We start from the raw sequence: 14,799 nt of genomic DNA, 5'->3' as shown, positions 1-14,799 counted from the left end.
CTATGTCCAAGATATTAGGGTGGTTCGGGTAAACTTGACTTGATTAAGTTATCGGTGATTTTCAAGCTCTAGGTTTGATGAGAACCCGTGGTTTTTCGCATGGTGTTCATGTGGAATATAACCTGTTTAAAGGCAAAAAGACTCCAGGTAAATTTGTCCCAGTGACGAGTGGGATCCCAACAACGATGCCTCTAGACACCACAACTTCTCTTAGTGTTTCGTGATCCTAACACAAAATGGGTAAATTAACAATGCCATCTCCATTCTTAAACCCCTTCAAGCTTGACATGTCCCAGAGCTCATCCGAAGGTAGCAAAATTTGGTGTGGCTAGATTAAGTGTGGTTGTGTAATATTCAATCTATAATTATAAAATAATATTAGTGAAATAAAGATGTGAAAAATCAATTGGAGTGTGTGTACACAAATTTTGCCAGCTTACCCGTAGGTTCACTTGATAAACAAAGTTTAAGTATACCCTTGAGATTCTACTTATAAGTAACACAAAAAAACTTATTTACTTAAACTAGCTAGTTCCATCTTAATTTTGGATTTATCAAGTCCTGAGAGGGATAAAATCTCTCGAGGTGCAAACCTTTTTTCAAGTTTTGCACTCAAAAAAGAGGTTTTCACCTCGAGAGATTTGATCCTTCTCAGCGCTTGATAGATCTAGTGTTGAGATGGATCTAGGGTGGTTAAATTGAAATTTTGGGAACATAGATCCATTTAACTTGGTATCTACCAAACGCTAAGAGGAATCAAATCTCCCAAGATGCAAACCTTTTTTAAGAGCAAAACTTGAGGAAATATTTGCACCTAAAGAGATTTGATTCCTCTTGGCTCTTGGTAGATCTAGAGTTAAGATGGATTTATGGTGGTTTTGAGCAAAACACTAATAAAATGCTTTAATTATAAGTTTTTTTTTTTGGTTTAATATATACATAGTTGACTTTTGAATATTTTATTTATGGTTCACATTCTCCACATTAAAATGTTAATACATGCCCCCTCATATTCACAAGTAGAAAACTCCCTCTTTCTATATTTTAAATGCTATCTATCTATCTATCCTTTTTTTCCAAAGAATTTATCTATCTATCTGCACACACATTGAATCACTTTTGTTATTAATATTTTTTAAAATGTTACATGTCAACTTCACATTAAACATTAAAGGAATTACAAATCTCCCTCATATATTGAATTAGAAAGAATTTCTTAAAGGAATAAGAACTCTCTCTCTCTCTCTATATATATATTCAATGCGACAATGGGTACGAAGCCAATACTTAATTCAAAAGAGTGAAGGGAACTCTACTTGAATGGTTCATGAGGCACACTACTTTCTAAGGTTTTGCAAATGGGGTAGCAAGCTAAGTGAGCTTGATTGTGGGGAAAACTCCACAGTGAAGCGCGCTTGAGCCGGAGGCAATTTGGGATGGGTGACCTCTTGGGAAGTCCTCGTTACCGGGTGCAAGCCCTGAAAGTGATGATTGATGCTATGTGATTCATTTCACTAGTTTCAATCCCAGTTCTTCACCCTTGTAAGCATCACCCAATGTAATGAAATCATGAGAAATTAGTTAGTTATGACTACCTCTCATGGAAATGGTCATAGATGAATTACTTACTTAACTCAGTTGAATCCCAAAATGATATCTAAAATCATACTTCTCATTATCATGTCACTAATAAGTATTTGAACTTAGGTGGTGAAGACAACAACCATTCTGCCCAACCACTCAAAATAACCCTAATCAACTATATATAAATATTAAAATATTTTATTTATATTTAATACTAATTTTTTGTTATTAATATGTTTTTGTTTTATCCATAAGGTATAGACCAATTGGTTTGGGGTATCCAAGCCTACTAAACTTGATATTCTAACCCAGTTTATAATAATAAAATTACATTTTTGTTGTTATTGATATTTTAACTTCAATCATATAAGATATATTAAATAGAATTGATACCTGTTAACCTTTATCTATTTAATTTATATATTTTAATATCTACCTAGGTCAACAACATTTTTATATAAATACTACCTTAAAATAATATAAAATTTTAACATATCTGAGCCCTCTTTGCGCAATATCTAATTTATGAAAGCCTTTGCTGATAGGGATGTTCACAAATTACTTATTTGCCCTCCCATCATTAGGATCTTCTGTTATTCTAATGTAGATTAATCGACAACTAGAAATTCACATTTCAGCGCAGATATTGATAAATGAAAATATATGTACAGACAGTGCATTAATCGACAACTAGAAATTCACATTTCAGCGCAGATATTGATAAATGAAAATATATGTACAGACAGTGCATTCATACGGACGGTTTCGTTGTGAGGTGTCTCTTTTGGTTCGAGGATGAAAAGCTCCATTAATATTTAAAATTGGCAACCCAAAACATCACTTATATTTGAATTCGGGAAAATTAAATTCTGATAAATCCGTGAAGTTCAGGGTAACATCTACACTGGACGACGGCTCTCACTTAACGCAGAGATTGATCAGAAGAGTGACGAAGCATGGCAGAAAACAGCAACCAAACTGTTGGTACAATTACAACACGGGTGCTTTTCTGTGGTCTCACCTTCCCTTCTAGCGTTGAATACACCAAACAATATTTACTTCCTTATCCCTTCATCCAGGTATCTCGATATTCATTCAGTGGTGCTCGTGTTAGTTTCATTTCATCGAATCGTAATATTACTGGTATATGGTGACTGTTATTCCATTGGGAATTTAACGAGTCATCTTTTGCTTGCATTGAAACCAATAACAAGATTAGGCACAGCCATCACCAGCTAGGCAAATGGATCTCACAATTGTAACTTCTAGTCTGCCGAAGGCATTCAGGTCTATGTTTGTCGTTTTCAGAGTTAGTGCGATTTGAACCCTTAACTACCTTTTGCCCAGTGCCAGGGCCTAATGGCGAAACAAGAAAGCAGAAATTGAATGATGTAGCCTGCATCTTCACCTCATTTCTTTTCTGCAACAGCATATTGTTCGTGTTCAGGTTTTTTTGTTGTTCCTGTACAAGTACATTCCCATCAGTAATGCTATTATGATATGCTTTAGTTCACTTCACGCTCAAAGTATTATTGTCAAGGACCGAAATCTATTCAACTATATTGACCCAGCTTTCAACTACTTCTACTTAACAGTCCACCCACAGCAATTTTGTTCGTGCGCTCGCGCACAACATATGTGAATATAGAGTGCGCAACTTGCATATGCGATCTCCTTTGGATTTTTTTCTTCTTTAATCAGGAGAATCGGTAGAGCTACTGCTCCTCACCGAGGAGACCTGGTATCGAGTCAATGATATCTGCTTTTGTTACTTATATTCTTCTTTCTTGTGTGTGAGAATTTGTATTATTGACCTACTGTGCTCATATCAATTGGTACTACAGCTTCACAATTAGCGCTTTTTAGGTTTGGCAATTCCGGTCACCTCAGGGTTTCCCCTACCTGGAATACTGCTCGAACTATCATTTGTACTCTGCTCCAGTGGTCCAGAGCATGTCAAACACCTTCCCCTATTGATTCAAGGTCGCTGACATGCAAGTAAAACCTCGTTGCCCAATTTTGTCAGCAATTCCCAGCATCTTATATGCAGTATTCAGTGTCATTTATCAGATCTGCAATTTCCAGCTTCAAATCTGCATACTTTCTGTCTCAACTTCACTTCATGGCTCCTTTTTCTCTCAATCTTCAGAGACAAAGAAAGCTCCGATGACTGCGGCATTATTTAACTCTTGGTGGAACAAATGCAAGAAATGAAATGGAACTCTTTGGTATTTTGTTTGATAAAGACAACAACGAAATGAATTTCATGTACGACGTGATGATCATGTTCTGACTGTTGATCACCATGTTGTAGCAGACGATACTACAACAACAACTGATTCAACCACACACTATACCTCCAACTATTCCCATTATCCAACAATCTTTTCTGCTGGACACCAAGCTATCCATCCCAAAATTTGATGCAGCCATTATAGGGAGCAAATTGGATTCCTGGCCCCATAGTCTCGAGGCTTACTTCAATACCCAATCCAATCTAATAGACGGTGATAAGATTTTGGGGGTGCACACATGGATGAAGAGGTCCTCACCTAGAGGTCAAATTTGACCTAGACCCTAGCATTGACAAACTAACGCCTGGGACAACTTCAAGGCTATTGTTTAGAAACAATTCTACTCGTTAGGGTACAAAGATGCTTGGTTGGGTGGTGGTTGTAGCTCAAACAATTTGTGAACAAACCATCCGACAAGTCATTGGGATCTTCAATAGAGTTTTCCTCAAGCTTGAGGTACGATGTTGAGAGGACACCTATTGCGTCAAATTCAAGGTTTGCTTCCTCGAATTAGTAACAAGTTAAATCTTTTTCCAATTTCTTCATTGGAGCATGTTTTTTAACCAGTTTCTAAGATCAAAGCTAACTTGTTACAGTTTAGTAGTTCTACTAAGTTGTCTTAACATCTCTATAAGGTAAAGGTTTTTTCTTCCCCTTTCCCCTCAACCATTTTTTGTCGTGACTATGGGACCCATGGTGTACTCATCCGTGCCTCCTCAACCCACAACGATTACCCACTTGATCCAATTTCAAAATTTGGCCATCAACCAAATGATTTCGCCATGCATGCTTGAGTGCAAAAGTATGATGCAACGAAATAGTTTAAACATATATTAATTGAAATCCCAGGAACATGGTTACCCATGCTTGTGATGCCTTTTTAAAAGAGATGAACATACAATACATCCACAACTTGTCATTATAGCAGGAAATAAAAATTGCATGGTAAAACAAGAATAATACACTTATCTTTTGAGAAATTGGTCCAAGAAACGGGTTACATAAGAACAATCCATTGTCAAGCCATAGGTATATAGTGTAGATACCACCCCCAATCTGGTCTTTGAAGCCATCAAGGTGAGGTAACTAGCTATGTGCTTATTATCACACTCAACCCCACCCATTAATCTCATGACTCTCTCAATGTACTCACTGTAGAGTACTCCAAGCATCTCATCCAAGTTCCAACCATCAATCTGTGAAAATTCGAGAATCCCACCTGAATCAACTACTGCAACAACTGATTAAACTTCTCCTATCTGTTAATTACCGAAACAAATTATCTATTGCTTCCTACAACAAATATCAAAGCTAATACAACTGCAACCTTCACTTAATTAATTAATTTGCCCAAAACAAGAACAAAACAATAGAGAAAAATCCACACAAGTGACACAATATTTTTTGGACAAATGTCCCCGAAAAAACCCAATGCGGGAAAACCGGTGCAACAACTTTGAGGGTTTTATATTATTAAGCAGTAGTTTCTGAATACAACTCTAGATGCCCTTTCGACAATCCAGTTACAGAGAAAATAAACTGGCAGAAAAACTTAGTGAGATTATTTCACTCTACTTGGCAATTATCGGCTATTTCGGCAACTGAACCAACTATCCCCGGCTATCTCTGCATTGGCCCCGCGTAAGCCCTGCATTAGCCTCAAAAGGCTCTGATCAGCTCAACTGGGAAATGTCTGCCCTCTGGAGCAGTTTCCAACCCTCTTGGCTAAGAAATGTCAACGCCCTCAACAAACTCGGACTTCTGCGCTGAAGACTGCACAACTTCTGCGTGAGCTCTCCTGGTTCAGCGTCAAGCTCTGTGTGGGCCCTTCTGGCCCAGTGTCAACCCCTCCTGGGTCTGCGCTGGCTCCCCCCGGTATCTCTCTGCCTCTTTGCTGCGTATCCTGGGTCCCGGAGAAGATACTCCAACCCAACTATCCCTGCCCCTCACTGCAACAACTCACTATCAAAATTCTCTCGGCAGCTCCTTTGCTCTGCTTCAGAAAATCGATTCTTTGAACTCTTTGTATGTCTCCCAAACGACCCTTAAGCCTCCTTAAATAATCTCCTTGTTGACATTCAACGACCCAGATTAGAAGCTAATCAATGGCCAAGATCATTTTTGCTTGATCCTCGTCTTCTTCTAGGAGTTACACCCAAAGTTAGATTAATACCCATTAATTATTTTATTTTCCTAAGTTTAGACTTAGGGTCCCATTAAAAATAATTAATTATTTTAATAAAATTGTTTTGGAGTGGAATTTCCTAAAACGATTTCTGGGTTCTTTGGAATACATGTGCCTAAGCCTCCCTACAAAATTCGAGACTTAGAGCACTTCCTATGCTACTAGAAATTAACACTCCCTCTTAGCGAGGAATGTGCTCTAGTAATGCCTTCAATCTGAAACATCACACTGACTTCATAACATCGTCCTTTGCGCTGCTAATGTCTGACATGTTGTCCACCAACCACTGTGCAAATGCTGCATTTGTACTGCTATTGTTAAGTTATGGTATGTTCTATGCTTATAACAGTTTACTTCTTTTTCTTATTATATTCCACCGATTAGCAATCACATGTACATAAAGTAAGTGCAGATAGAACATTAAACGATCGACAGAAAACAAGCCAAGACAAGAGACACAAGATCTGGCGGCTAGCCAGGGACAAACCCCACAATGTGTGGGGAAACCCTTTCATCAAATCTTCTTTTATCTTCAATAATTCAGCAGAGAGAAATAGTACAATAAATCTGATTCATATCAGCAGTAGCAAACCCTAGATCAGTAGCATCAGCATTAGCGGCTTCATTATCAAACTAGGGCAGACCATATTTCTCAAACCGACAGTCGGATTGACTTCATTCCACCACCAAAAGTTTCGCTTCCAGAGGAGGTTCAGATGAACCTACAACGCAGTTCAGATGAAGAGATCTTCTAGGCCACGCAAGTCAATCTTTGCTTCTGCAGTTGCAGCTTCAGTTTCAGCAGTTTCTGGCTTCAAACTAGGGCAGTCGATATCTTGCAAACCGTTCATCGGATTGACTTCATTCCACCACCAAAAGTTGCGGCTTTCAGAGGAGGTTCAGATGAACCTACAACGCAGTTCCAAAGAGGAGATCTTCTAGGCCACGCAAGTCAATCTTTGCTTCTGCAGTTGTAGCTTCAAATTCAACAGCTTCGGCTTCACATGTGTGAGAGAGAGAGACCCATTTCAGCGTAGTAGAGAAGAGACTCATATCTGCGCAGTAGAGAGAGAGAGATGTGATGAGATGAGTGAGTTCAAATGAGGAAAAGTCCTCTTATATTTATACACAACGTTGGTGGGTGAATAGATGCGACTGTTGGGCTTCTGAGCCTACATGAGTTGTAGGTTGGCTTGATAATAATTCCATAATCAAAATAAATTCATATCTCCATGAATACTTATCGGAATTGGATGATCTTTATATCAATCCTACACCTCTCGACGAGAGGAATCTAATAAAAATATTATCATCCATGAATAAGATGACCCACATGAAGTTTTGCCTTGGTTGCCAATTTTAACAGTCCCTCTCAACCATGGAGAACTTCATCTGCAATATGTCTATCGGTCGTTACTATTCATCCATCAAATGCACTACCTTGTACAACCTGACCCTTGCCCTGCTCTGCTCTATTTTGCCTGTTCTGCTTTGTCTTGTTCTGCCCTGCATTGATCTGTACTATTTTGCTCTGTTCTGCTCTGCTCTTGCATTGTTCTGTTCTGCTCTACTTTTGGTCAAATTATGAAGAAGAAGAAATGATCGAGGATGTATCATACTGACTCAAAGTCAGTCTCAGAGTATGTACCACTGGTCCCAGACCAGTCTCAACCAACCCAAAGTCAGCGTCATAGTGAGTACAACTCCACTGGTCCCAGACCAATATCATCCTCCACTGACTCAAAGTCAGTCTCAGAGTATGTACCACTGATCCCAGACCAGTCTCAACCGACCCGAAGTCAGCGTCATAGTATGGTACAACTCTTACCACTGGTCCCAGACCAGTATCATTGATCCCAGATCAATGGAGGTCATCCTAGCGTAGGGAGTACGGTAGTTACAACGATGCGTCCATCGGTACTACTATGGTCCCTAACTTCATTTCCCTGCTCATTGATCAGATGAGAGGTACTTCCCATGAGTCCCAGACTGCATGGGTAGGATGCCTCGACAGGAGAACTAATCAATCCTGTCCTCACAGGAGAACACATCAATCCTGCTACAATTGCCATGGAGAACACATCAATCCGAGCTCACAGGAGAACACATCAATCCTGCTACAATTGCCATGGAGAACACATCAATCCAGGCCTCACAGGAGAACACATCAATCCTGCTACAATCGCCGTAGAGAACACATCAATCCAGGCCTCACAGGAGAACACATCAATCCTGCTACAATCGCCATGGAGAACACATCAATCCAGCTACAATCGCCATGGAGAACACATCAATCCAGGCTGCCATGGAGAACACATCAATCCAGGCCTCACAGGAGAACTAATCATCCTGCTACACAGGAGAGCGAATCATCCTGTTCCACAAGAGAGCGAATCATCTTGTTCCAGTGTGCACCACCAGGGGAGGGTGAGTCACCTTGTGGTCATATGTTGCTCCAGTGGGAACCGCAAGCCCTCAGAGCTCCTAGAGCTCAATGTATGCAACATGCAGGACCCTTGTACAAAGGTTTCTTGCCGACTCCAAGTCGTTTGGGAAAATCACATATTAGATCTTTCCTCGGGGTTTTGACAAGGTGTATCAACCTGTACATCATCTTAATGTGATGGAGCTTCCTTGCTCATCGACGTACCATATCCCAGATGATGTCTATTTGCTGGAGCAATTGACGAATACGAGATTCCTCAATAATCGAATCCCACCTCTGGTTGTTACAGAGAATCACAGTGGTATCCAATGTAAATCCAAACAGCTCACTGAAGAGCTTTCGCAACCAGACTGCCTCACACGAGGTTATGCTAGCAACAATATATCCTGCTTCGACGGTGCTCAAAGCCACCGACTTCTGCTTCCTGCTCATCCAGGATATCGAAGCAGATCCCAAGGTGAAACAGTACTCGGAAGTGCTCTTATGGTCCACCACACTGCCTGCCCAATCAGCATCAGTATATCCAAGTAGTCTCACATCTTCAACAGTGTATCTTAACCCATTGTGCCATGAAGATATCTCAGAAGATTCTTGGCATCAATCCAGTGAGGCTCAACCAAATATGAGCTCACAATGCTAACTGCAAAACATATGTTCGGATGGAGGTTCACCAAGAACATCAATGCGAATGAGTTTATGAAACTCAGAGGCATTTCCCAAATCTAGTTCGACATCACTACCATATAACTTTTAAAAGTTAAGATCCTCGAGGTAGTCACAGGCTTGCAGTCCATCATACCAAATCTTTCCAATATCTTTACCACATATTTTCCTTGAGATAGGAAAATTTCCCTTGGCTTCTGCCACACTTTCATTTCAAATTCAGAAGCCATCTCCCTCTTACATTTGTGAATGAGAGGGTTTGCACCTGTAGAAAGAGGTCATCCACATGCAACACCAGTATGATAGGCTTTTCATCTTCAACCTTAAAGTAAAGGTTAGGATCGGCTTCACTCCTAGTGAATCCCAACTTCATCAAGTAGCTATCGATCCTCTCATACCATGCTCGGGTTGCTTGCTTCAGCCCATAGAGAGCCTTCTTCAACCTGCATACATGAGATTTTCAATCATAAATCTCAAATCCTACGGGTTGCTCCACGTAGACCTCTTCTTTGATCAAACCGTGCAAGAACGCAGTCTTGACATCCATCTGATGTAGGTTCCATCCTTGTGAAGCCACAAGGGCTATGATCAGGCGGATGGTCGTATATCTGGCAATAGGTGCAAATATCATAGTCTATACCTTCCTTCTGGGAGAAACCACGAGCAACAAAACGAGCCTTGTGCTTTTCCGTACTTCCATATGCTGCATGCTTTATCTTGTAAAGCCATTTTGAAGTAACAATTGTCTTATCCAGGGTCTGGGAACTACTTCCCAGACATCATTCTCCATAATAGACTCATATTCTATGGTCATAGCATCCTTCCATAGTTAATGCTTGATGACATCTGAGAATGATGAAGGTTCATTTTGTATGATCGTGCTCATGATGGTCAGGTATCCCTGATACCTGTTAAGTTTCTTACTTTGATGGAAGGTTCCTCAGGGTGCAGCATGTCCTTCAGCATCATCAAGTATCCCCCTAATCCATGAAGGCCTCTTCCTAGAAGAGGAAGGCTCATGTGGATGAGGATCAATCGGATCCATGGGTTCTTCTACATCAGGCATTGATTCATCATCCTTTTCTTTCGGTTCCCTGGTGTCGGCTTCTTGAGAGCTTCCTCAAAGTCGGAAGATTGTTCACCTTGCAGTGAAATTTTCTTCAGGAGTCTTGGAACTCAATGCTTGATGAGGGCATCGATTTTGTACATATACGGCGGTGATTGTAGTTTCAGCCCATAGAAACTTCAAAAGTCTTTGATCATGTAGCATGGCCCGAACAGCTTCCATCATTGTGCAGTTCTTCCTTCCCACCCCACCATTCTGCTCAGGAGTATGTGGTGTAGTAGTCTCCCTCTTAATGCCAACCTCAGGTATGCCTGAGTGAACCAACTGTAATATATCGGAGGTCTTGCTTTGGCTTGAGGGGAATGGTCCCCTTTTGAGCTTTCCTTCGGCACATCCCGGACATACACCTTCTTTCTCTACTTGGAATTCGGGCATCCCTGTTACCATCTGTCTTACATCGGGTAGAGCTTTGTAATGAAGGTGGGCAAACCTCTGATGCCAAAGTTCAGACTAAAGAGTTGTGTCACAAGACATGACACCTAGCGGACTTCCATCGACCTGATATAATGAATCAACACTAAACCCAAAAGCAAAGGAATCTTTATCATTATTTTTCCATATACATACCTTGCCATTGCTGAAGGTTACCTTGTAGCCTCTGTCTTCCATTGCCGAGATGGATACCATGTTCCTTTTGAGATCAGGTACATATAATACATCTTGTAAGTGAATCGTATTACCTTGATTCAGTTTAAGAGAAACATTGCCTACACCTTTCACTGGGTATTTCATGTCATCTCCAAGGACAATTTCCAGGTTAGTTTCTTTCTCTACCAGATTATAGAGTACTTCTTTGTAACCAGTGAAGTGTCTTGAGGCACCACTATCAATGAGCCAAATTCCCATTGAGTCCGAAGGAGCGGAGGTAGATAGGGCAGCTGGTAGATGATATTCAGCCTGCTTATCGTCAACAGTGTTAGATTCATACCTGGAATTTCTAGTCTTCTTGAATGGTTTCCCTCTTCCTTGATTTCCCGCATTCCTTTTTCCTTTGTTGTTGAATTTTCCATTCCTTCGATTACCATGAGAGGGATTTTGATCATCGTCACGGTGAGAGTCCTTTCTATCAGGGCATTCCCTTGCATAGTGACCTGCTTTATTGCAAATGAAACATCGTCATTTTCTTCCACCCTTAAATCCAACCTTTCTTTTCGATTTAGACCCAGAATTATTTCTTTTCTTAGCATGAGAAGAAAAAGCAGCAGGAGGACCTTTAGGCAAGGGCATTTCTTGCTCTTCTTCCCTTGTTTCTTCTTGAATGCATCTAGCCATTAATTCCTCGAAACTAGGAATTACATTATAGTTCAAAAGAGTAGTCTTGAACACATACCATTCAAATGGTAATCCTCCGAGAGTTGTGAGTGCCATTTCTCTGTCAGTAATGGTTTCCCCAATAGATAGGAGATCGTTCTTGATCTTGGTGATTCTTAAGAAGTATGCTTGCATACTTTCATCTTTACCCTTCTTGATTTCCCTCAACTTATTTCTAAGAAACAAAACTTGATTTGCATCATTAACTTTAAATAAACTCACCAGTTTGTCGTAGATTTCCTTGGAGGTGTCTAGATCAGAGATGTAGGCCACCAAGTGCTTGTCGATAGAGTCCCGGATGATCTTCTTTGTTTTGACTTCTCCATTTTTCCATTTGTTCCAGGCAGCAGCGGATGCATTTGATGAAGGCTCAACAATATTGCCTCTTACATGGTCCAACACTCCTTGATCTTCAAGGGTTAGATCGATAGATATCTTCCATCCGTGATAGTCAGCTTTCTCACGGAGCTTGTCTTTGGCAGGAAAGAGTGTTGAGGACCCCATAGTTCTTTTAGGATAGCCTTGCCAATCTTCTCTTCAATGATTGCTCTTGCTCTTGCTCGGGCTTTGTCTTCACCTCAGCTCTGATACCATGTTAAGTTATGGTATTTTCTATGCTTATATCAGTTTACTTCTTTTTCTTATTATATTCCACCGATTAGCAATCACATGTACATAAATTAAAGTGCAGATAGAACATTAAACGATCGACAGAAAACAAGCCAAGACAAGAGACACAAGATGTGGTGGCTAGCCAGGGACAAACCCCACAATGTGTGGGGAAACCCTTTGATCAAATCTTCTTTTATCTTCAATAATTCAGCAGAGAGAAATAGTACAATAAATCTGATTCATATCAGCAGTAGCAAACCCTAGATCAGTAGCATCAGCATTAGCGGCTTCATTATCAAACTAGGGCAGACCATATCTCTCAAACCGACAGTCGGATTGATTTCATTCCACCACCAAAAGTTTCGGCTTCCAGAGGAGGTTCAGATGAACCTACAGCGCAGTTCAGATGAGGAGATCTTCTAGGCCACGCAAGTCAATCTTTGCTTCTGCAGTTGCAGCTTCAGTTTCAGCAGTTTCTGGCTTCAAACTAGGGCAGTCGATATCTTGCAAACCGTTCATCGGATTGACTTCATTCCACCACCAAAAGTTGCGGCTTTCAGAGGAGGTTCAGATGAACCTACAACGCAGTTCCAAAGAGGAGATCTTCTAGGCCACGCAAGTCAATCTTTGCTTCTGCAGTTGTAGCTTCAAATTCAACAGCTTCCGGCTTCACATGTGTGAGAGAGAGAGACCCATTTCAGCGCAGTAGAGAAGAGACTCATATATGCGCAGTAGAGAGAGAGAGATGTGATGAGATGAGTGAGTTCAAATGAGGAAAAATCCTCTTATATTTATACACAACGTTGGTGGGTGAATAGATGCGACTGTTGGGCTTCTGAGCCTACATGAGTTGTAGGTCGGCTTGATAATAATTCCATAATCAAAATAAATTCATATCTCATGAATACTTATCAGAATTGGATGGTCTTTATATCAATCCTACACCTCTCGACGAGAGGAATCTAATAAAAATATTATCATCCATGAATAAGATGACCCACATGAAGTTTTGCCCTGGTTGCCAATTTTAACAGCTATTGACCCTGCCACTGTCAATACTGCATCTGTACTGCAACTCCCTTTGAAATTCTGCATCCGTGCTGTTTCTGGTACTCCCACTACGAACTGCCACTGCACTGCAAACTGTTGCTACTACTCCATCAACAACAAAAAACATCCCAAATTACTGAACTAACTGTGTTCGATATGATACCATGTGAAAGCTAGAGCTTGACTGCTGCTAGTCTCTACACTGACCCTTTGAATCTTCTGCTCTGCTGTTGACCTTTGTTTTGTTCCATCTGCACTCCTGCCAACTCTGCTCTGCGCTACTTAGTCTCTGGCGCTCCTAGCCACTGCAACTGTCTCTCTAACACTCTTTAGCACCATCCGACACTAGTCCATGTTGCTATTCCTGATCTGGGCTCTTGTAGCAAGGAATTGATCCAAGAGGTGGGCTCCTCAAGGATCCTGCCAATCTGTAGCTCCTTCGAACTATAGCTCCAAATTAGCCCACCTCCCTCCTGGAGGTATCACGGCTCTCATGGCTAACTCCTCCTCCTCGATCTTCATGGGTGTAGCCTTCAGATCGTGCTTCTAATCTTTGTCCTTCTTCTTGAGAGGACAATGAGTTGCGTAATGACCCATATCACCACACCTGAAGCACTTTATCTTCGAGAAGTCCATCTTCCGCCTCCGATGCTCCTGTTGCCTGTTCGATGCAAGGGCTGCATTATCCTCCTCCTTGGGCTTCGACCCATTGTTGCTGCTTCCGTTAAGTTTACACTTGACCAAGTCTCTCCTCAGCTCCTCTTGCTTGAGAGCTGCCCACATCTCATCCCAATTCGATAAAGTCGCCCTGCCCAGGATACTCTGGACAAAGGCTTGCCACTCATCTGAGACAAAATTGAGGGCTAGTCTAACCAACTCCGAGTCTTGAGGTGTAGACCCCACAACAGATAAGTCATCACGGGTCTTCTGAAGCTTCATGAGGAATCGATCCACATGCTCCCCCTTTTGCATTTGAGCAAATCTCAATTTCTGCTCAAGGTACATCTTCCACTGCTCGGAAGATCCTTGATACAGCGTAACGCATCCCACATCTCCTTAGCAGTGCCTCTGCTAGCGATGTGATAGACAACATGATCCTTCACTCCGTCGAGGATCATTCTCTTTGCCTTCGCCATTTCTGCCTTGTACTTCTTCAACGAACCTGCATCTGCAAGCACAGGCACCACGTTGTCGACATATGTCTTGAGGGCATGCTCGTCTAGAAGGAATGACATTCTAGCCTTCCAGATGACATAGTTGGAGGCTCCGTCCAACCTATCCTGATCCTTCAATCCATTGGTTGGCATCTCTGCCACAAATGTCGAAAATCTCCTCTCTGGTTCTCACTGTTGCTACTCAACCAATAAGAAAACGAATTTCTTGGCCGGAAGTCTTACTGAGGAAGAAATTCCCTCAACCATGCTTCTTCCTTCTCTTCTGACGTCTTTCTGCCCAACAAAACGGCCTGCAGAAAAGACTGCCTCCCACCAGCGCTTTCCTCATGCTGAGGCTCTGCGCTACTCCCTTT

General features: G+C 41.3%; 1 protein-coding gene across 2 annotated transcripts in view; it reads left to right on the top strand.

Annotated features, from left to right (window-relative positions):
- Positions 1 to 2,268: 2,268 nt before the first annotated feature.
- The window catches only part of LOC149180990 (uncharacterized), a 388,049-nt gene continuing 375,518 nt past the window's right edge, over positions 2,269 to 14,799 (top strand). The window contains exon 1 of one of the 2 annotated variants that reach the window (XM_089416397.1): positions 2,269 to 2,663. In XM_089416397.1, the coding sequence (XP_089272523.1) occupies positions 2,541 to 2,663 (123 nt within the window). In that variant the 5' untranslated portion in view covers positions 2,269 to 2,540. The remainder of the gene's footprint in view (positions 2,664 to 14,799) is intronic. The other variant, XM_089416396.1, reaches the window with a different exon arrangement.

Source organism: Pinus tabuliformis, chromosome 3_2, assembly GCF_031772625.1.
Source record: "Pinus tabuliformis cultivar Carrire ecotype Pingquan chromosome 3_2, CPIR1, whole genome shotgun sequence".
NCBI classification, from domain to species: Eukaryota; Viridiplantae; Streptophyta; class Pinopsida; order Pinales; family Pinaceae; genus Pinus; species Pinus tabuliformis.
The sequence above is the reverse complement of the archived record's forward strand: the minus strand, read 5'-3'. Positions and strand labels throughout refer to the sequence as shown.